Here is a 24,006-nt window from a genome sequence, read left to right on the forward strand (position 1 = left end):
TTTTTCTGTCACTGCCACCCACAGCTGAGGCAGGAAAAGTCAGCAAATAGTACATTTGCCCAAATGATGAATTAACTTGATTAAATATTTCATTTCCTGTCAGTCAGCCAACAGTGATAATTTTAGGGGTCACTAAAAATTTAAGTCAGTAAACCAAAGTGAAGTCAAGTAATGTTTCCTTTTTTTTTTTCTTCCAACCAGGGTCCTTTTTGTGAGCAGCATTTTTCCTCCCTCCTCCCTTTTCCTGGTTTTTCTTTTGGTTGAACATTTTTTTGTTTGTTTTTTATTTTTATTTTTTGTTTAATTGATTTTGGTGAGGAGAGAAAGACTTTGCTGCTGCAGAGCTGCAACCTGTTGTTTGGATGGTCTCGGGTCAGTCTGTACCCACTGACGGACACAAGCCTTGTGGGCCTAACAGATCACAGGAGGAAACATGAGCACAGCCAAGCCCAGCGGGATCAAAGGGCCCAGCAAGATAGCGAGGCCACCTGGGACAGCAGCTCCCAAGACCAATCCCAGCTCAGGTAAGACTCTTCCCATGTGCAGCTTCTTAAACTTGTGGTGAACATGTGGCAGTGCAATATTTTTTCTTGTATATGTTTTATTTGTACTGGTGCTGCAAAATGATTTTGAGCCTTTCTCCATTCAAACAAAGCGTGTGAATGTGACATTATGTAAAACGTTGAGTTACACTTCCTCCATTATTTTTGGAAGACCTGTTTTATGCTGAGCCTTATGTGAGTAAGTGCGTTAAAACAGAGGAAAGATTCCATTGTATATTCAGAATGACATTGCAACGTTTTGCGCAGCGTTTGTGACATTTGTCTTTTTCACACGTTAAATCAATGAATGGATTTTTAAGACAGACTGTTCTCTTTCTTTCTCCTTATTTCTCAGTGGGAGCTAAAGCTGCAACAGCCGACAAATCAGCTGCAAGTGCCAGTGGAGGAGACGACCAGAGTGCTGGGGAGAACTTCCAGATTGGGGAGCGAGTATGGGTGAACGGGAATAAGCCAGGCTACATACAGTTTCTGGGAGAGGCACAGTTTGCCCCGGGACAGTGGGCAGGGATTGTTCTAGATGAGCCCATTGGGAAGAATGATGGGTCGGTGGCAGGGGTACGCTACTTCCAGTGTGAACCCCTGCGAGGAATATTTACCCGCCCATCGAAGTTATCTCGCACAGAGGGCGAGGCTAATGGAACTCAGACGGCGCCCCCGTCTCGTGCTGCATCACCCACTCCTTCGGTTGGCAGCGTGGCCTCACATACACCCGCCTCAAAATCAACATTACCCTCAACTACCACAGCAGCCAAGAAGGCCTCCGCCACTACACCAGCTACACCAGCTACACCATCCTCCAACCTCGCACGCACAAACAGTGAATCTGTGTCCAACCTCTCTGAGACTGGATCAGTCAAGAAGGGCGAAAGGGAGCTGAAGATGGGTGACAGAGTATTGGTAAAGTTTGTTACATTATCTAAGAGAATAAAGATATCTTTTCTTCCCTCGATATTCTAGGAAACGACCAATTCTACTTTTAGACTGCAGGCAAATCTGCACGTCCATCACACTGGATTTAAACTATTTGTCTTTGTGTGTCTTTGCAAGTGACCCAAAAAACATCCAGTTTGACTTGACTGATAAGCATCTGTAGAAATATAATTTGATACACATTTGAAATCTCTATCTGTGGTTTTGATGTGATTTGCAGAAATAGCATTTTATGTGTTTTCAGATTTTCTAAAATCAATCAGGATATATCTAGATGTGCATAAAACAAAGATTTGGGCTGACAGCCCGAAAAAGTCATATCAGAAACCTCCTCTTTTTCAATATGCAGGATTCCCACAGTCATGGAAAACCTGGAATTTCACAGTCACATTTTCCAGGCCATGAAAAGTCATGAAATTAGTAAAAATCATTGAAAGAGTTGAAAAGTTATGGAACTTTGTTGTTTGTACTTGTTATTTGTTACAGTAATCTTCTGTGGATTACGTTAACGTGAGGTATCATCATTGATTTTCTGTAGTTGTCGGTGTGAGACATCACATGTGTGCCAGCTAGCTGGTATTCTGTTCTCACAGAGTTTGAATCTAATATGTTTGAAAAATGCCCCACAAGTGGGGCATGACATCTTTTTAAACTCTGGGCTCTTAAAAATTCATGACAAAGTTTTTAAATTTTTGGTGTTATATATTGACAGTTTGGCCTCATTCTGTTCAAAGCTGGTACATATTTGTTTCTGTTGCTTTGATGGAATTATCTCACTCGGGGTTTATTACCAGGCAAAGCTGATTACTCTTTAGGCCTCTCTTATCTTTTGAGGAGATTAAATGTTGGCTAATGTTTGGTGTTTTCTTCTCAGGTTGGTGGTACAAAGGCTGGAGTGGTACGTTTTCTTGGAGAAACAGATTTTGCCAAAGGGGAGTGGTGCGGTGTGGAGTTGGACGAGCCCTTAGGAAAAAATGACGGAGCAGTGGCAGGCACAAGGTACAAAATTGCTGGATCTGCAAACAACTGAAAGAAAAGTTGTTATTAACCACATGTATACCATGACTGCCATTATCATGACTGTATTCCATTGTGTTTCCCCAGATATTTTCAGTGCCAACCCAAGTATGGCTTATTTGCTCCAGTGCACAAAGTCACACGCATCGGCTTCCCCTCCACAACGCCAGCCAAAGCAAAAACAACAGTTCGGAAAGTAGTGGCCACACCATCAGGGCTAAAGCGAAGCCCTAGTGCCTCCTCCATCAGTACCATGAGCTCTGTGGCATCCTCTGTCAGCGCCAAGCCCAGCCGCACAGGCCTGGTGGGACATGGACACACTCAGTTTCATCTGGTTTTTTAATTACTGTATTTACACACCAGTCTGACCTTGTTTATATTCTGTCTCTCCATAGCTAACAGAGACATCATCACGGTATAATCGTAAGATTTCAGGAACAACAGCCCTACAGGAGGCGCTGAAGGAGAAGCAGCAGCATATCGAGCAGCTTATGGCTGAGCGGGACATGGAGAGAGCTGAGGTTGCTAAGGCCACTGGCCATGTTGGAGAGATGGAACAAGAAATTAGCCTGCTCAGGGATGATCAAGAGCAGGTCAGTTCACCCACTGGTTCAGTAATACCACTCTGTATGAACTTCCTGTTGATCCTAAATTACTCTGCAAATTCGAGTCACCTCATTATCTACACTGATTATTTTATTTGTCTAATATTAACCTTTCTGTTGAAGATGGAGGCCAAGATGGATCAGTTACGTGCCTTGGTAGAAGCTGCAGACAAAGACAAAGTTGAGCTGCTGAATCAGCTGGAGGAGGAGCGTAGGTAAGGATTCCCAGAGGTATGACTAGCCAAAGACTAGTCACCCATTACAATATGTCAGTATTTATTGTTTTTACTTTATGGGGTCAGTGTCTTGAAAGAGAAAATGGCAGCTAAGATCATAATGCAGTTATACTATTACAATACAGTCTTATACAGTTCTGAGGAAGGATCTGTGCCTAAGTTGGCTTTACCTTGTTGATTATTTATATGTTAAAGCATAAAACATGAAATCTCAAGCAAGATTATTTCTTTCTGTTGAATAGGAAAGTGGAGGACCTTCAGTTCCGTGTAGAGGAAGCTTGCATTACCAAAGGAGACCTGGAGGTAAATGCAAAACACAGATCCACTACAGTTAACACATTTTATTGACTCTATGTTTGAAAAACAAAACAATCATCAATGTAAAGGTATTGAGTCAGACTGCAAACCAGGCATTCCTTTTTGTATACAAAAGTGGATGTTTAATTCAGTATTGGTCCCACTGAGTTAAAATCCAAATTTTGGGTCTAAATTTGGATTTCAGTTCTTATAAACCTTGCTCTATATCGATTACAATTAAGTGTTTTTTGTTTTGTTTTGTTTTTTTCAAATTGATTTAATTCATTTTGTATACTGTACAGTGTACAATGCAGACTGAGCATTTGCATTATCTTGCACTATAGCAGTAGAAACAACCCACTCTGCCGTCTCAGTAGGCGTGTGTGCGTTAACAGTTTGATACTGTGGTGCAGGAAGGCTCTGTCTTTGATGACAAGGCCAGACTTTACCTAAACCAGAAACAAATACATACCCAGGCCCAAAATCCATGTGGTTACTAAACAGAAGACATGCTGATGCTGCTGTAGACTATAGGGATTAGCCTTGTGAGATGAATTTGTTATATTTATACATTATATATAGAAATGAGTAATTGTATGGCCCTGGTTAATTCAAAGCTAGGGGTATTGTTCCAAAAGGGCCTGCATCTTTCATTTTCCTTCATATATTGTTATACAGTAATTTAATGCAGTAGGCTCTGATTATTCCTTGTCCTCTTCTTCAATGAGTCATGTTCTCTTCCTAAGTTATGATATGCAGAGTAGTGGGGCCCACTGGTATTTGTGTTCATATCTGATTAAAGGATTTGTCATTTATTCCACAGTGCTACACAGGGGACCATCTCAGTTACTCCTGAAGGCATCCAAGCTCAAAATAGATGTTTAAATTCAGGGCTACAGGGTTAGAATATCCCTTTATCTTCTTTTTAAACGTGTATACTAACAGTTTATTACTTACTCACAGCTGTGGATATATTAAAAACTTGCATGCAGCTTGAAAGACATCAACAAAAAACAAACACTCCTAATAGGCCAAACTCAAAAACGCTTTGTTGACTTCAAGCTGTTGAAGGTGTACTAATGTTGTGCTATAACCCTTGGTGCCTCCCTGTTCAGTGATGTGATGTGTTATTGCTTCTTCTTCCTTCTCTTCCTCGTCTTTCATGTTGGTCCAGTGCTCAGCATGGAACCACTGGAGATGCTCCCTTGTCATTCCACTGCCCAGTCACAGACCTGAATTCAGTTTGCCCACTGCAACTAAAGGGGAATAACACTCAGATTAAGACTTCAAATGTAATTTTCATTCACAAGTATTTGTGCTAGTCTATATAAAGTTCTCCCGACTACACAGACAATGATCAGTGGGTGCATATATGAAAACCTATACATTCAGAGTACCCAGGAAATGTCTATAATATGTAATTATAATAGTTTCATAATCACATCCATGTATGTCAGTTAATCAAGCATGACAGTTCATTTGCAGCCTGGTCTCACAGAAATTCCTGAAATGACCATGACCTCGTAACACTGCATTATGTGGTAGTGGCACATATGGTGGTGAAATCACATACTGTTCACAATGCCAATGGAAAGTAAATAGACATTATTCCCTGGTTCATTATGTAATGGGTGGTGGTTCACGTTATGACCACATAGGCAGTCCAAAGAGTGAGAAAGTCTGAGAGTAGAGAGAAGGTTGGGGGGGTTGATGGGTCAAAGAAATACAGGAGACCGCTTTTCATTTTGTATGTGAAGCTAAAAGTCAGTGTCGACTTTTCTAAACTTTACGTCCTTTGCTTCGTTGCGTCACATTACGTGACAAACTTAGTTCATTGTCCTTCTGTCCTCTACGTGACAAACATAATTCAACCAAAAGCAATCTTTTTTTCTAAACCTATCCAAGCAGTTTTGGTGCCTAAACTCAACCGTGCTGCCACATATAATTTCAACACTCTAGTTGCCACAACAAAATGATGTGATGTTTAGAGGTTGTGGTCATTTCACATATCCTGCGAGATGACGTCATTTTGTCAGACTGTGTCCATGGAAGACCTAATGTATGTCCCAGGATACGCTGCTGGCACAACAAGTAAAATTGGTGTTATTCCCCTTTTTAAAATGAAACTTTAAGTTAACATACACATGGTAACACGCTAGATAAGAAGCACAAAGTTATGCCAGGAAATGCTTCAGCAAGTTGCCATAAAGCCTTTATTCATAGCACACAGTAGTAAGAAGTCAAATGGGAATCCTTTGTGTTTCTTGATCCCAACAGCTCTTGTGTCACTGATTAATTTCTGTTAAGTTGGTCACAAATCCTGCACATGGTGGTCTGATAACTGGTGGTTTCTTACTTATTATATACATTGTGGACAATGGCCTCATCACCAAAGAGAGAAAGCAGTGTGGTTATTGATTATGCTTCAAGCTTTATGAGGTTACCTGTACTCAATCAAACTACAATGTTGGTTTAGGTTTAAATACAATACATGCATAAATATGTTTTTACATTGGCTCTGAATTTTTAAATCAATATGTCAACATTAGATATGTTCTGTATATTATAATGCATTCAAGTATAGAGATCCGAAAACAAACGTCGCTGCTATCTCTCCACAATGTGGTGAAGTCATTTTACTTAATTTATTTGCTGGCTTGATACACATTATCAAATTTTCTCTGTATCATAACAATCAATGTGCTTTGTTCACCAGGTGTCAATTTTGCATGGTTACTTATAAACTGCCTTCATCAACATACTCATCCTGCACATCCATAACACATGGCCCCCATCTCTTGTCGCTTGTTTTGTATTTCCCACCATTCTTTCACAAAATTCCCTTTGAGCAGCTGTTTATGGCACAGCCTGAAAGTTCTGCATGGGGTGTTCTTCCCATTTCCACTCATCCATCACTTCCCAACCCCACCCAATATCCTCTCCCCAATCCCTTAAACATTCAAGACACACACACACACACACACACACACACACACACACACACACACACACACACACACACACACACATAATCACAGTCACCATGAACATTGTCATTGTCCAAAACCCCTCCATCCTCTCTCCTGTCTCCCTCCCTCTCTGTCTGCGTTGGGCTAGCATGTGATGGTGGCACTGGTGTGTTCTCTTCCTCTCCCCCTTGTTTACTAACAGACGCAGACCAGACTGGAGCATGCCCACATTAAGGAGCTTGAACAGAGCCTACTCTTTGAAAAGACCAAAGCTGAGAAACTCCAAAGAGAGTTAGAAGACACTAGGGTAATGAATTCTGCTCTGCAGTGTGCTGCGTTGGAAACGAGGGCCTGTGCCGGGGAGAGTGGCCAAAAAATTTGCAAGGGGTACAGAGAGGTGCTGGGCAGTAACTGGAGCTTTGCTTTGTATGGGCTAGTATTGAACCCCAAAAATACATTTTTCAGGATTTCCATAAGAAAAATAAGACTCCTGATTTTAAAGCATACAAATAAAAAGTAACTGCATATATTAGGTTTAAAATAGGAAAAAAAACTTAAATGCTCAAAGCAGTTCATCCAGTGTGAAGTTAGATTTTTAAAACACAATTTGTGGCATTAGCTGCAGACAGTTTTGGAAACATTTTTTAAGTGTTCCCTCACATTTGAATTGACTCAATCAAAATTCTCTCACTTTGAAAAATATCAATTTCTGATATAAAGGTCAAAAACAAATAACCACATGCATCTTTCAGCTGTCCTGGGTGATGGCTCTTTTACTTGTACTAATTTACAGTAAGTCATCCAACTTGAACTCACTCTTGCTTAAATTGTATCACTGCTTAACCAGACAGACAAACTTCTCCTTTGTCCCAGCTAATCATTTTCTCGGTTATCCTATGTCCTACTTCCTCAGTCCTTCCCAGCATCCATTTGTCCTGCTTTTTTGGTGTCCCTGCGTTCTTCTAGTCTAAAACTTGCTCCACCTCCCAAACTTTGCATCCCTGTGCTCCCTTAAGGTAGTATAATCATATGGGGTATCGGGGAAAAATATATTTCTATAGTTCCAGAGTTTAGGTTTCTATACTGACAATTATTTTAAACAGCAAAAGAGGATGCATGTTTGAGAACTGTAGAATAAACAATATATTTGGAATATAGCTGGATTAACATAAAATAATGGCCAATGCTCCCAAATAGTTTTTTATGCCTCTCCTAAATCACGAGGTCAATAATAATGTTGATTGAGCAATTTAAAGTGTTAGTGTTATGGATGGTGGAAAATATGTTACACACAGCTATAGCTCCATACATGCTTTCAGTGTTCACTTCCATTATTTTGATCATACCGTTTTTAGCCACTAGAGGTCAGTATGAGACCTTGGTTTTAGGATCAATGTTATTCATACCCTCCTCATGTAGTAAGCAAATTGAACTATACTATTACCAAGTGCTGTCTTGTAGGTTTCCATTTGTTCAATAACAGTAAAGTATGATTAAGTAATTAACTCACTTTTGTTAGCACATAGTGCCTCAGTATGCCAGATCAGGAAACATCTTTGAATGTAAGATTTCTCCTTTTAAAGGTTGCAACTGTGTCTGAAAGATCCCGTATTATGGACCTGGAGAGGGACCTTTCACTACGAACAAGAGAGGTAGCTGACCTGCAGCTGCGTCTTGGTATCCAGCAGGGCTCTGAGGACTCAAACACTACTCTTTCTCCTCTTCTGGATGAGATTAACTCTTTGAGGGATCAGTTGGCTGCCCAAGAAGCTAAGCAGCAAGAGGAGCTGGCAAAGTACAAGGATAAGCTTGAAGCTGAAGAAAAGACCCACAGTGAGGCAGTTGCCCAGCTTCAGGCTGCGTCTGTAAGGCTCTCTGGTGACAACGAGCAGTTGCAGATGCGCTTAAGCCAGGCTGAAAAGGAGAATGCTGACACTATTGAACAGTGGCGTGCCAAGTTGGAGTCTGCTGTTGCCTCTCACCAGCAAGCCATGGAGGAGCTGAAGGTGTCATTCAGCAAGGGTGCAGGTGCCCAGACGGAAGAACTTATTGAAACCAAAAGTGCACTAGAGAGGCTGAAGATGGAGCACAAGTTGGCTGTAGAGGAGGCTGGAACCAAACATGAGGCTGATGTTGCAGCTTGGACTCGGGAGACGCAGACACTGAAGGCACAGGTGTCGACTTTGACTGAGGACAAGGAGCGACTGGAGGAGTCACTTCGAGCCAGCGTCGATAAAACAGAAGAGCAGCACCTTGTGGAGATGGAGGATGTTCTCGGAAAACTACATGCAGCAGAAGTTAGGGTGAAGGAACTCGAGGAGAAAGAAGCAACAGTGGTACAACAGGCCCAAGACAAGGACAGAGAAACCAAAGAGAAGATGTCAGAAATCGTGGCTCTGCGCAGCCAAGTAGCACAAGGTAACCAGGAGCTTGTGACCCTAAAGAGTCAGTTAGAAGTGATTCAGAGCCAAGGGGACGACCAGGGTGCCAAGGTGGGTTCTTATTCACCTCCTGACCATTTTAATGTTTCATTTTCAGTGTGTCTCATGTTTGAACAAAGCTGTGTCCTTAATTCTTCTGTTAAGTCAATGTGACATATCCGGAGGATTGTCAGTCATATTTTGTTAAAGCTGGAGTGCAGGACTTTTTTCTCTCCCCTCTGACAGTGAGAGATCTTGCCAAACACTGTCGATGCATGTTTATAATGTATGCCTGCAGGAAAGCTTGCAGCATCTCCCCCACCCCCAGGAATGACCGTTTATGACTTGAATCCTTCCTCTTAACACAGTTTCTATTTTTCCTCTAGCATCCACTTTAGAAACTTCTCTTGGATGCTTGTAAGGACTTTCCACCGTTCTCCAAGATACTGCTCCATCACAACAGTGTTTTCCCTTTGTCTGCCCTTGTAGCTCTAACTGGTTGATGTAAAACACATCACCTATGATTCGCTTGCTTGGGAAAATTGCCACAGACACCAAATACCTCAACTCTGGTATATGGCGAAATACAGAGAACCTTCCCTTGGCGACTTAATCAGCATTGTGTGAACTCATTTGGCAAGGGCTTGAATGTAACAGATGTTAAATAATATGAAAAAGTCCTGCAGCCCAACTTTAATGTTTTTGTTATGATGTATTTCTTTGTATTTATTTTCTTTCTGTTTGCTTTAGCCTTTGTAATTTTTATTTAACTTGTGCTATAGGTTAGTGAATTGACCTCACAGTTGGAGGGCCAAAAGCAGGAAGTTGTCTCTTTACAGCAGAGTCTGGCCACTGTGCAGCAGGAGAAGGATGCCTTGAAACAGGACTTGGAAGGCCTGGTGAGGCTCATGGTTTTATTTTGAATGTTGATTCAGTACCTTTTTTGCATTGTGATTGAAAGAATAGGATTGACGAACAAACTACCTTTATCACGTCTGGCATTTCTCTACTGCAGTGTCTTGGTACTGATTGGCTAACATGTACACTGCTATCTGCAATGAGCTTATATAAGCCAAAATATTGGCTCCTCCAAATTATGGGTTTATCACATGGTTAAACCTGATTCAAGTTTTTTCTTTTGCTAAAAAATCATACATAAAACTTTGATTCAATTTTTTTCCCCACAGAAACAAAAGTTGGCTGAAGAGATGACAAAATCCTCAAACACTATGCAAGGTAAATGACAAGCAATTTCAAAGGTTCGGTTCGTCAGGTATTTTTTTTCTCCTGCTACTGCTATGCCTGTTTCAGTTTTCAAAGGCTTTAAGAATCTAAACCGTACCACTTTATTTTTACAGAAACTCTTGAGAAGCTCAGTCAGAAGGAAGAGCAGTGCACATCTCTCACCACCGAATCAGAGTCTCTACGAAGTCAACTTGCAGGTGCGAACATCAGTGTATTGTAATAAGTTTACTAATTAATTAATTAATTAATTTTTTGCGTTTGATTGAATTCTAACCTCAGAAGATCCGAACAAATTTCTGTTGTCTTTACTCAGGACTAGAGAGGAAGCTGAAGGCCGCAGATGAAAAACTTGAGCAGCTTTCAAAGGACAAGTGCAAGCTGAAAAATGATATTTCAGACATGATGAAGACATCTGGTGACAGTTCGGCACAGCTGACCAAAATGAATGAAGATCTCATGCAGAAAGAAAGGTACCACAATTCATTATTCTCTGCTCCGGTATTACTTCATTATACCACAAAACATATTATACCAATAATGTCAGAAGTGGATACTCTATTTCCAATGATGTGTTAAAGTACACGTCTTGCTGTAATCAGTGTATATTTAAATGATCTAACCTGTCACTGAACATCCTCCTCAAATTTCCACTTTTTTGTCATCACTCAGGAGGCTTGAGGAGTTACAGAGTCAACTATCAGAGGAGAAGGAGAAGGTGGAACACTCAAATGAACAACTCAAGCAGGAACAGTCCCGCAAAGAGCAGGAGCTGAAAGAGACCAGAGATACACATCAGTCTGAAATAAGTAGCCTTCAGGAGACGATTTCTAACTTGGTTAGTATATTTGGACAATCAGAAAAAATGCGTTAGAGTATTAAATGTCAGATAAGGCTTAGAAATAGTATTATAGACATTAAAATGTGTAATACTCGGCCAACTACACATTGGGAGTACAGAACAAGTACATAGGCGCTTTAATGTGAGTAGTTATTGTCTCTCTCATTTCCTGTTTTCCAGGAGAAGACAGTCAAACAAGGTGAGACCCAGGTTGTGGAGCTGAAGGCCTCACAAGAAAAATCCCTGTCTGAGGCCTCAGAGCTCCATGCAAAGGAACTTGAGGTGCTGCAAAGTCAGGCTGACAAGTTGGCACAGGAGCTCTCCTCCTCCAGGGACAAAACCCAGGAGCTGGAGAAGTTGGTATCTGAGCTGCAGCCATTCAAGGAACAGGCTCAGGTAAGAACAGACCTGGAAAGGTATCGACACATTGGTTAAATTAATGGGTTTTACTTTTTTCTACCAGGAAGTTGTTTCATGTACACAGGTACTTTAATGTATTATTGATTTTGCTAATGTTTAATCAGTGAAAATCATTAGGAAAAATGTCCCTGTCCTTTTTTGTAAATGAAAAATTGACAAAAGCTGTCCCCCAAACCAGTTAAATGTGAAGAACATGACCTTACATACCCTTTACAACTAAGTTATGGGAGACAATATGTAGCTATGTAAGAATTTTTGTCTTAATTTTTCAGTGATTAATATTTATTATCATATCATTTATTACATTTTCACTCTTAATTACCTCCAAACAGATTTTTTTGTGATTTGTTGCTCATTTCCACCACAACATAAAGGCTAACATCTTCTTTTTAATATTCATCTTTTTACTGGAGGATGCCATGGGCTATATGCTTGCAGGGGTACATCGGATTACATTGTCTATAATGTATTTTGTCTATAATGTATTTATGAAAAGCCAAATAAGTTATTGTAAAAATAAGATTTAACCTTGTGTGCTGTGGCTGCAAAATTGATATTTTATGCACTTAGTAGGATTCAAGTTGAGTTGAAATTGAATCACTAGCTTTCGTTAACCTACTGAATAGCTATTGATTAAAATTTTCTTTCACATAACATTAACAGCTTTTGCTCTGTACCCCTGCTAGCATTATTTATTATCCTGATATTTCATTCAAGAAGAACATTTTCACTTTAAAAAGAAAAACCAACTAACTTTTGTGTCCACATATGCATTATGGAAAACATTCATTGATAACATTGGCTTATACAGTATATGTTTTCTGCTTTTTTTATTAATGAAAAAAATCCAGTATACAATAATACACATAGAAAATACTCGTGCAATACAGATATCTGTAAGTAATCAAATAAGGGCTGTCTAAGACGCTGCCAGTGATCATAGTAATGCACTCTGGCAGCTGGCAGCCACTCTTTGTTTACATGCCAGTCAACTTTGTAGGCATCAATTTAATTACACATATTAAAAGTATGGATGGGCCAAAGTGAAAATGTTTCATCTTATATTATTCAAAACCATTGTGGTGAAAGCTGTGGTGTGATCTTTTGCCATTTTTGATGCTTCTGCAGCTTAACCTTTCCAATTGCATATCACTTATGTCCATATCTGCTTGGTTTATTTTTGGATTCATCTTACTTTTCCCTGTATACATACATATATATATATATATATATCCCCCTCCTTTTTTTCTTTCAACTTTTATTTTCCCAGTGTCTTTCTGCTGGGCTTGACTCCTCCAAGCATGATGTTGAAAATTTGTCCAAAAAACTGGAAAAGCAGAGTCTAGATCTGGAAAATGTGGGTAAAGAAAATGAGAATATTAAGGATGAGAAAGGCAAATTGAAGAAACAGCTTTCAGATGTGCAGACTAAGCTCTCTGCCCTTGAGAATATTCACCGGGAGCTGTCAGTCCAGCATGAAGAACTCCAAATAAACAGAGATAAGCTTTCAAAACACCAAGAGGAACTACTCGCCAACAACAAGAGCTCAGATGAAGAGAAGATTTCATTGGAGAAGGAGTTGGAGAAGCTTAAAAATCTTCTTCAGGAGGTTCAGACTGAAAACCAAAGCCTGAAGTATGCTAAAAATGAACAACAGGCCCAAATTGAGGAGTTTCAAAAACAAAATACAGAGAAGAATGACTTGCTTTTAAAGTATCAGCAGGACATCCAGCAAATTGAGGCTAAAAAGAAGCAACTACATGAGGATTTTGAAAATGTCTGCAAAGAGAAGAACCGCCTTGAAGACGACTTCAGTGAAAGCAGGTCGAAGTTCACAAGTGAGAAGGACAATCTGATTTTAGAAAGAGATTCTGCTAGAAATGCCAAAAAATCTCTTGATGCTAAAAACGCTGAACTGCAGGCAAAACTTAAATCCCTGAATTTGGAAAAAGAAGATCTTACAATGAAGAACACCCAGCTGCAGGCTCTCACAGAAACACTGACAAATGAGAAGGTGGAAATGTCTTCTGAGATTAGTGCTGCTGTGTTAGATAAAAAGGGCCTTGAGACAGAGAAGGAGGAGCTCCAAAATAAGCTCAGTGTTACCAAGAAAGACTTGGAGAGCTCTGTCCGAGAATGTGAGGAACTTAAAGCCTGCAAAATGAGCCTGACCCAGATGTTGGAAGAGTTCAAGACGAGCAGTCAGGTGACTGATTCTGAGAGACTTCACCTTCTGCAGGAGAAAGAAGACTTACTTGCAGTCCAAAGAAAAGTCTGTAATGAGAAGGAAGAGCTCCTCAAAGAGATAGAGGAATTAAAGGAGAAGCTTCAGGTTTCAACACAACAACTGTCAAAGTCCAATGATAAATTTAAGCAAGCATTATCATCCTTTGAGCATGAGAAGGAAGCATTTCGCCTTCAGAATTGTGAAAATGAGATGGCTCTACATGTTGTAAGAAAAGAAAAGATGAGCCTGGATTCAGCATTAGAGCAGCAGAAAATGGATTATGAGCGTTTGGAAGGGGAGAAGGGTGAATTAGAGGAGAAGCTCACAAAAGCTGTATCTGAGAATAATGCAATTTCTCTTGAGCGCGATAAGCTAGCTAGTGACATCCGAACAATTAAGGACCAGTTGGATAGTTACTCCAGAGCTAATGACGTCTTTATTGAAGAAAAGTCTGATTTAACAGCAATGATCGAGGAAACCAAACGGCAAAAAGAAAAAGTTGAGGCGGAGATGACCTCTTTGAAACGAGAAAAAGCTGACCTACAAAACGAGCTGCAGAAACTCAACTCTGATTTTGAAATTCTCAAAAAGGCCAAAAATGAACTTGTTGAAGAGCACAGTAAAGTAAAAAGGGATTTAGAGGAGGCTAATTCAGAACTTGTTCAACAGGTTGATAACCTTAAAAAAGATTGTCAGCGTCTGCAGTCGTTGCAGACTGAAGCAGACAGCAGAGCACAGTCCTTGCAGAAAGAAAACCAGGGTCTGCTTCAAGAAATCCAGGAGTTGAAATGTCAGACTGAGTCAGTGTCAGGGGCCAGGCATCTTCTGGAGACCCAGCTACAGGCTGAGTCCAGTGAACGGAAGAAAGCCATATCTGACAAGGATAGTCTCTCCAAACAAATTGAGGAGCTCCAGAAAATGTTGTCCAAAGTTACACAAGAAAATAAAGACATTTCCTCTAATCTTAAGAACACTGATGAGCAAAAGAAGTCTTTTATGAAAGATATGGAAGCTCTGAAAGTGCAATTGAAGCAGCGGGAGCAAGAAACCAGTCAGCTGACAGAAGATAAAAAGCAGCTATTGTCTAAGCTTGAGGAGATAGGCAAACAGATGACCACCCTGACCACAGAGAAGGAAGATCTTTTAGCTGGACAGTGTAAATTGGAGCAGAACGTTTCTTCTCTCAACACAAGCCAAGAAAACTGGCTTGCAGAACAGTCAAGACTTCTTGGAGAGATAGCAAAGATGCAAGCTAGTCAGAAACAACTCGAGGCTGATGTCAAGGGCCTGCAAAACGATAAAGAACTTTTAGAAAAGCAATACACGAATGCTGTCGCGGAGGCGTCTGCTTCTGCTGTTGTAAAAGAGGAGATTTCCTCCAACATGTCCAGCCTAACAGCTCAGAAGGATGCCCTGCTGGTCGAGAGAGATGAAGCCACCAAGCAAGTCACGCAGCTGCAGTCCCAACTAAAAAATGCCATTTCTAAGCAGCTTGAGGTATTCCTCCTCCAGTAGTAATCACTGTCACACAAACCGTAGAGTGGCTGGAGCTATGTCACCTTCTCACTGCATGCTTGCTGGTTTGTTTTCCTTCCCCTTTCCTTTTATTTTCGTGTCTAACTTTCATCTTCCATTTACTAACCGCTGTAAATTACCCCTAGCTCCCAGCCTTTGCCTGTGGGCTTATAACGTGATCTAACATAAGGCGAAATTCTTCTGGGTTACATGATTCTATGGGTCTAAGGTGATCTTTATCATGCTCACCATCTGATGGTGTGCCATTTTTGACTTGATTGTATAACAGATGTTGACAGATGTACTTACTGATAGATTCATCAACATATCATTTTTAGAAATTTAGCCCCAATAACCTGCTTTAGTATGTTATTCGGTCGGATCTGTAAGTTTATGGGGCTTGCAAAATCTCTGAGCAGAATTACACAAAAAGTATGAAGAACAAAAAGAAATATTTTGATATAATGTCACTCTCAGGGCTAATAGAGGGACAACTTACTTAAAACAGGGCTTGAAATACCATGTGCATTTGCATAATAGCGCAAGTAAGATTTGAGCTGTGCACATGATTCTCAGCTCTACATGCACTGGTTCAAGTAACTTGGTACAGAAAATATGTCGTGCAGGGCTGCCAACTCTCACGCATTGACATAAGACTTATGCAGTTGACACTTTTCACGCACTCTCGCACCACATGTCCGTTTTAATTTTCTCACACAGTGAAGGACAAATTTGTTACTGATAATGGTGCAGAGCAGTGTGACAGCAGCACTGTGCAAAACAGTGCAGTCAAACAACAGTAGCCTGGATTTTGATACGCATCCATTCATGCTGTTTGTGCCAGCTGTTTGTGCCAGTGGCCAAAATAGAAAGAGAGATTCATTTTAGCAATAATTTATTATAAAACATATGTTAAATAAGTTAACACATTAAAAGATGTCCTTATTTTTAAACTCTTACATATTAAATGTTTTCCTTTGGAGGTTTGCCAAAATTTTCAGTGTAATCCTCCAAAGGAAAATGCCTTAGCGGTCGATACAGGATTTCTACCGGTCTGCTCTGGCTGTGGCGAACATGCTGAGAAAAGACAAATACACCAGATGGTGTGGTAAAAATTAATTGGGTGCAGGTAAAACATTTTGGTGCATGTCATTTATAAATTTACATGTACTAGTGCACTGGTGTAAACAGGGAAAAAAAGTATTTCAGGCTGTGTTTAAAGTAAGAATACCCCTTAAACTTTTTCTGTCCTTATTTAATTTGTTTCATAAATTAATGGGGTGTTAGTATCCGTTCTGAGGCCACAGGTTGTAGAGTTGTTAGAGTAGATACTAATTATTGTCCTCCAACATATGAATTTATGTGTTAATTCTCGACAAGAATGCAGTCCAAATTGCAATGAACTGAGATTTGAATAACTGATTCTAAATCAGTAATTCAGTTAGATAACTGATGAAGCATGCATTAATTTAATAGATAATATTAAAATCATTGGTGGAGTTCAAATGTTGCATCATGAATAGCTCCATCAAATGACCTGCAAATTACTTATTCCAGCTGGTTGAGGTCATTAGGCGTTGATGTCAACCAAGTATTTGCTACTCTTAATTTGAAACCATTCTTAGTAAATGTCCTGCTCATGCACCGTTTAGGCGACAGAGGCCTCTGGCAAGACTGCTGAGGCTCTGGAACAGCTGACGAAAGAGAAAAACAGTCTGATGCAGGAGAAGAACGAAGCCCGGTCTTTGCTGGAAGAGCTCCAGAGCACCAAGCAGAAGATGGAGAAACAGGTGAAAGATGCAAATGTGAATTACGGAAAATCTTTGCTATGCTGTATGTGTATTATAGCTGCAATTTCAGCAAATAAATAAATGTATTATCATGTTTTTAGCTGAAAGCTTTGGAGGAAAATAATTCCAAGTACCAAGAAGATTTGAATGTTTCCAAAGAGCTGCTTAGCATAGAAACCCAGAGGACTGAGAATCTGTGCAAGGAAATGTGAGTATGTCCTCAGTTTTGGATGCTGGGGAACCAAAAATAAAGTATTATTTTAATTAAGTAAAACAAGAGACATGGGAGAAAGAGCTTCTCCAAACTTTCATGTTGTCTACATGATATGTCAGATCTTTTAAGATTATGTATTTTTTTCAGTGAGGAGCTCAAAGAAGCAGTTTCTATGAAGACGCAGTCCGTACACACACTTCAAGAGGAGAACAACAAGCTGACTCAGGAGCTGGATAACAATCACAAAGGGCAGAGTGATCTTGTGAAGGTACAACACTTTAAATCTTCATTTTAAAAAAAATCATAAACCAACAAGCATCAGAAATGTTGTTTTTCAACTATTAATCTGCTGACCATCATTGGATTTTAACTATGTTTTTGCTTTGTTAGCTCAAGGACGAGCATGCAAAACTCAAAAAACAGTTGAAGCAAAGGTAAGAAAAGGCATCATTTTGTGATTCAGGCAGATTCTCAGATGTCTGCAAATTCAACAACATGTTGAAAGCCTATAAAGATAGATACAAATGCTTTCACCTGTGTGGCATTTGCTAATATGCAGTGCATTTATTAATAAAGAAATGGTATGTGATACTGTTCATTTCCTTTAAAGCCTGCCAAATAATGCCTTCAGGTACTTCACACCATTAAAACTATGTGATGTTGGTCATCATCATTTAGTAGTACAAATACATTAATCACATATATGCAAGAAGATTCACTTACATTAACAGCCTAGGTTTTTATACAAAAGGTAATTTAACCTACCGTCCCATCTCACTCGCTCAACATTTTCATGCGCTTTCACTTCTGACCTTGCATGTTTTTTGTTGGGTTTTTTTTGCCATTGCCGTCCGCCTCTTCCACTTTATTTTACATTTAATGTGATGACAGTAATATACATTAGTTTTTGATGTTTTCTTTATTTGCAATCTTAAATTTTTTTACAAGTACACCAGATATTTTGACCAAACAGCTGCCAGAGAAAATGGCTCTTCAAATTTGTGAAATATCTTTTTTGACCCAAAATCTCAGATAAAAAGTTAAAATTCCATGTTGGAAATGTGATAAGACCCATTTTTTTTTTAGAGTTTTGGGGCCATTTTTTCTCTGCCTGTAGTGATTGTGTACTGTACCTCTTTGATTTAATTGATATTATTTATTTGATAGTGAGAGCGCCTTGAAAGAGCAGTTTGACAAGGAGAAGGCTGCCCTTCAACAGTCCATCCACAAAAACAGTGCCTTAATGTCAGAAAAGGACCAGCAGGTGGAAAACCTCAAGAGTGAGGTGAGAATCTGATGCATGGTGAAAGTCTGATATTGTCATCTGTGTATTGACAGAACTGTTGAGCTTGCACAAAATGAATTCAAGCAATATTTTAGAGTGTGTGGGGTGTCCTCTGGCTCACCTGGAAGAGTGTGTGCCCCATATAGTCTGAGGCCTTCGCAGCAGCTTGGCTTCGATTCCGATCTGTGGCCCTTTGCTGTGTGTCATGCCTCCTCATTTCCTTTTCACAGCCGTTAGACTTAAGAAGCTTGGACCTTGCTATGAGATTTCTTGCATTTCAGAGTCAACAGATGTAACATTTGGGTCAAATATGTTGTTCCACTTTCATTTTGAGTGAGCATGCAAATGACCCTACAAGAGTCTGACTTAAAAGCGCAACACTGAAGAGTGTGAAAAAAAACCCTGCGGCCTGTGCCAACCCAGTGACACATTTTTTTTGCATGCTCATGAGAGCTATTATGCCTTTATTCTCATAAAACATAAACACTTGTTGATAAATTCCCAAATTAAATAACTGATTATGATAATTGATAATGTATTGTTTTTCATAAGTGAGCTCACTTGACATGGCATAATATTATTACAGTAAAGAGTAATATTTGATCTAAGACACAGAATTTCTTTTTTTCTTTCTTTCTTTCTTTCTTTCTAATATATTTTACTTTTAAATGTTTTGTTTTATATACAGGAAACATAAAATCAATTTTAGGCAATTAGACTATAAAAAGAAAGAAGGAAGTAAGGAAAGAAAAAGAAAAGAAAAAGAATCTGAGATAGTCTAAGAATGGACCCCATCTGCCCACAAATCAATGGTATGCTTGAGTGTTGTAGAGCTGTGCCCTTTCCATTTCTGTGATTATGATAATTTATTTGAGTGGTTTCTGAAAGCAGGGGGTGGACAAGATTTCCAGCTGGTTAGACTCATCTTCTTGGCAGCTTTCTGTCCAAGCATCAATGCCAATTGCTCCTCAGATCCAAAGAGTGCCAGTTCTGAGTCAGGGGGAAACATCCCTTCCATAGAGCCTGGAGAACCACTGAAATGTTTCACACCAATAACAGTGTTATTGAGGACAAAGTCAGAAAAGATGTGTTCAAGAGCCCTCTGCTTCTTTGCACCGGTCACATAACAGGGAAACGGATGGATAAAGAGTTTTGGATGACTCTGTACTGTATCAGTTTGTACCTAACCTCTCAACATCTTTTTCATTATTGAAAAGCATGGGTTGTTTTCTTCACAGCTGGCTGCGCTGCGTGGGGAAAGTGCCTCAGTTAAGACACTGCAGGGTACAATTCAGGCCTTGGAGCGGGACAAGGCTAATCTACAGGACCGTGTTCAGAGACTGGAGAAGGACCTTGCTGCAGGGCTTGACACTGGCAACAAGTCCACAGGTAAGACTGGGCTTAACTTGTGACGTGACCACAGCTAATATTTCTGGAGGCACTGAGGTCAGTTCTCTAAGAGATGACCTCCAAAAGAAAAAAAGATTACTCAGTTGTTGTAGAAATTTTTATAGTCTTGGTCAGTCTCTACTTTGATGAATGATAAGTAAACTTGATGCCTAATAAAATAAACTTGATGAGCCTCGATGAGCATGGGCAGAGAGACCAAAATCTTAAAGTGACAGAAGAATAATTCAGCCTTATACTGCACATTTCACACGCTATATGGCTGTGTCACTCTAGTTTCAACATCTACAAGACCTTGCTCATGCAGTATCTTTACATTCAGAAACCCCAGAGACAGTGAGGGACTCAAAGGTCCTCAAAAATATCTAAATCATAGTGTGTGAATCATACATCGCCATACAATTATTCATGACTCCATTTACATCATTTATGGTATAAATGTTGTTGTTTACAGGTGATGCAGTTTTGGACCAACTAAGGGAGGATAAGGAGACTGCAGAGAGTCAGGTGTGTAAACATTTGCTCTCGTCCTAAATAATACTAATCATATGCCTGGATGGGTTGAGGGTTTTTGCCATTCATGCATTCAGTGTAATAATGTTTCCTTACCCTGGCCCATAAAGTTCTCTAGTGTGACAGTTACTCAGTTTCATTTAGAGTTTTATCATATTCGGGGCAATCGTACGGAAACAGTCTTACTGAATGCTTTTTGTGAGATGACTGTGCTGCTTACGCAGACATTTACTAAGAAACACTGCCTCTGATGTAGCAGTAGACTCTGAATTTTACAGTTTACTGTTGACTCATGTCGCTGTTACAGTATAATGTTTTACAGAGGTGAAATGGGTCTAAATTGATTTCAGTTTCATTAAAAACATCATGAACTTCTGACAACATCTGAGCTCTTACAGCACTGATAGAAATGGATCAGTATAACAGCAGAGCATTTGGCCCACGGTGGTGGGATGATGGCGTGTGTCATCAGTCTCCTTCACCTCTCATTTCCTGCCTCGATAACTCTAAAATGTTATACTGTATTATCTGTGTTGGTGATGACTTGGATGTTGTCTGGCAGTAGATGGGTCTTAATTTGATTCTCAATTTTTTTTTCTCCTTCTCCTTCTCTTTCTTAAACTCCAACTCCTCTGCCCTGTCTATGATGTTGGCAATGCTACACCACCATCAGGCAGCGGTTTGTTAATGTTTTTCATCAGCTTCACTTGTGCATGTTTGTCCGTCACTGTCACTGTGGCTTGTATGTTTTGTTGAATCATGTAATACACACTACAAACTGTCTTCCAAAGAAACATCAAGCTTGATTTCCCCCGTTTGTTTAGCATTCAACAAGCTCTCTGATTAAATTCTTAGAGAAAATTACATTTATCGTAGATGCTTAGCAGACACCAGATCTGTTAAGAATGACTTTTAATCATCATAAGCGGGTATTTTACTGACTTGCTTTGTTACTCATTTCAAGCTCTGATTTTTCTTTGGTCAACAACTCACAGTGACAGCTCACCATCAATAGTCAAAGATCAGGTTAATTAGTTGGGGATTATAGCACGGTGTAGTTCTGTGTCTTTTATGGTATTTTCATAGGATAAAGGCACATAAAACAATTAAAAAATGTCACAGGGAGACCCTATATCATATTTATATATATATATATATATATATATAATAAATATTGTATTGGATAATGGCTTATTATTTGGCAGCACTGATTCTACTGTTGTGTATTACCTTTACAGATTGAGTTCCTGAATTCAGTCATCGTTGACCTCCAGAGGAAGAACGGGGAGCTCAAGGACAAGTTGGAGAAAATGGCAGCTGCTGCTCTCAATGGGAATAATCCAAATGAGCTGGATAACTATGACAGGTAAGTGCCATCCATGGTGAACTATCTCTGACTTGAAGGTTCAGTATGTAAGATTTAAGGGGATATATTGGCAGAAATTAAATATACTGTAATAAATTATTTTCCTTTACTTTATAATAATGTGAATTTAAGAATAATTGTGTTTTCGTTACCATAGAATAAGCCATTTATATCTACGTAGGGTGCGAGTAATGCTACACCACCATGTTTTCTCAGCAGCCAAGAAACGCTCTAGAGCCATTGACGTGTCATTTTGGTGTCAGCTACCATAGTAAGTAGACCCTCAGCGACAAGAAGAAAATGTGTGTTTTTTTTAAACACATTGAACTGCGTTATTCAGTGTTTTTACTGGTAAAAACCTCCTGGACATCTGGATCATATAGTTTTAGAGAAAATAAGTGAACACACATTAGCAGGTGCTGGGCTAGTTGCCTGTCTTCGTCATGCCAATCAGCGTAGGAGAAACTCTGATTTGTAACGTGAAACTTGTTTATTTGGCATTCTTGCGGATTTTAATCGCTTGGTCCTTAGAGAGCAAAAGACCTCTGTAGGAAATTCAGCCCACAGAAAAAACCCAGAAGAAGTTGCATTTTTTTTTGGTGCAGTTTCCGGGTTCCAAAAAACGTGAGAAAGGGTAAAAATGCAAACTGCCTATTGTAAAAAGAATAAAATTCACAAGGTTCATGAGAGAGATACATGGATCAAGAGGGGGTTGGCAGGGGGGCAGAGAGACTGCTTATACAAAGGATCCAGTATTTGGGGCTATTCCCCTGGTCCTGTCTGCTAGATGCCACTAAATCCCCTTAAATCTTACACACTGGCACTTTCAAGTAAATGTGTAGCAGTACAACTCTTTTAATTGCACACTGAGCTACTCTCGTTTTCTCTGCAGCCATGAGAAGGAACCAGCGAAGAAGAAGCCTCCCCCGAGGCTGTTCTGTGACATCTGCGACTGCTTCGATCTCCATGACACCGAAGACTGCCCCACGCAAATGCAGATGCCCGACTCCCCTCCACACACCACCTACCACGGCAATAAGGGCGAAGAACGGCCCTACTGCGACATCTGTGAGGTCTTTGGCCACTGGACCGACTCCTGTAACGATGACCAGACCTTTTAAGCCTTTTTATCACTCTCGTTCGCACAATCACTATATTTGCACATCATGTTAGATTACGCTGTGCTTTTTGGGGTTTCGATTTGTATGCGTGCATCTCATGTGCTTGTTTTTGCCAAGCGTCGTTATTGTCCATGCCAGTCCTTAAGCGCTCTTACGGGACAACAGTCTCCTCCGAATCTCTTTAAGAAAAATAATATACAGCGGTTAACAATTTGTATTTGTAATTGTAAATGACTTTGGAGCAAAAAAATGTTTGATATTCTGGTTTTGTGTGAGGGAGGAGATGTTGTAGGTGGATGTATCAATGTGGGAGAAGAGATGATCTTTTTCAGATCATTTAATTTATCAATATCCTAACATTGTTTGCACAGCTTGCCGGGGAGTCACAAAGATAATATAGTATAATGAAAGGTGTTTATTTGAATCTGTAAATTACTTGATTGAAAAACAAATATCAGTTTGCGCAAAAAATGGGTGAGCTATAGTTTATTTTTTTATGCCTGGAAATAATATGTACTCTTTAAAGGTTTGATAGTATGTGTGTAATTTTGTGAAGGGTGATCACGGGGGAGAGATTTTCTCACTCCTGCCTGGAGTGGAGCAGTGAAACCCAGTGCTGTTTGGCTTTAATAGAAACTTTTTTTATGGTCTTCATGGAGCAACTGATGGATGATTGTTAAAGAAGAAGCAGTGAAACTTCAAGCACTTCACACTTACTGTAACCCCCTCAGTTCAAGTGAAATGGCCTTTCCCAAAAGGTTTCTTTGCAATTAAAAGATCATTTCTGTATGAAACAGTGAAATACTTAGGCATTTCTTTAAAAATGTTTTGAATATCTGTATAAAAATAAATGAAATTTATGTATAAATTAAAAATCAAAGATCTCGGTATTGATTGTTAAGATGAGAGTACGAGGCACAGTTTTTGTTTATGACGAGACACATGCAAGAAGACATAAAGCAAAGAATGACGGCTTGTTTCAGACTGCACGTAGACCTCCAAGTCTGTTCAGCTTATAGCAATGCTCT

The 24,006-nt window shown here is 39.7% G+C and overlaps 1 protein-coding gene across 4 annotated transcripts; it reads left to right on the forward strand.

The window, feature by feature from the left end:
- Positions 1–274: 274 nt before the first annotated feature.
- On the forward strand, positions 275–23,772 carry clip1a (CAP-GLY domain containing linker protein 1a). 4 transcript variants are annotated; one of them, XM_042488547.1, is made up of 26 exons: positions 275–524; positions 898–1,460; positions 2,368–2,492; positions 2,598–2,814; positions 2,906–3,103; positions 3,239–3,330; positions 3,594–3,654; positions 6,820–6,924; positions 8,201–9,109; positions 9,820–9,936; positions 10,225–10,273; positions 10,396–10,479; positions 10,596–10,752; positions 10,952–11,117; positions 11,301–11,516; positions 12,811–15,264; positions 16,935–17,072; positions 17,174–17,280; positions 17,434–17,554; positions 17,677–17,720; positions 18,454–18,571; positions 19,810–19,960; positions 20,433–20,485; positions 21,165–21,170; positions 21,730–21,857; positions 22,750–23,772. In XM_042488547.1, the coding sequence occupies exons 1-26, from the start codon at positions 434–436 to the stop codon at positions 22,976–22,978; spliced, it is 6,699 nt and encodes a 2,232-aa protein (XP_042344481.1). In that variant the 5' UTR covers positions 275–433; the 3' UTR covers positions 22,979–23,772. The 4 variants fall into 4 exon arrangements, with proteins under 4 accessions (XP_042344481.1, XP_042344482.1, XP_042344484.1 ...); XM_042488548.1 differs by lacking the exon at positions 21,165–21,170; XM_042488550.1 differs by lacking the exon at positions 12,811–15,264.
- Positions 23,773–24,006: the final 234 nt, after the last annotated feature.

Source organism: Plectropomus leopardus, chromosome 6 (assembly GCF_008729295.1).
Source record: "Plectropomus leopardus isolate mb chromosome 6, YSFRI_Pleo_2.0, whole genome shotgun sequence".
Taxonomy (NCBI): domain Eukaryota; kingdom Metazoa; phylum Chordata; class Actinopteri; order Perciformes; family Serranidae; genus Plectropomus; species Plectropomus leopardus.

Bases quoted from the DNA above. Each gene is read 5' to 3' on its own strand.
- clip1a (XM_042488547.1), top strand. From the start codon at position 434: ATGAGCACAGCCAAGCCCAGCGGGATCAAAGGGCCCAGCAAGATAGCG. The intron at 10,480-10,595 runs GTGCGAACATCA...GTCTTTACTCAG, and splicing joins TCTACGAAGTCAACTTGCAG to GACTAGAGAGGAAGCTGAAG. The intron at 17,555-17,676 runs GTACAACACTTT...TTGCTTTGTTAG, and splicing joins GGCAGAGTGATCTTGTGAAG to CTCAAGGACGAGCATGCAAA.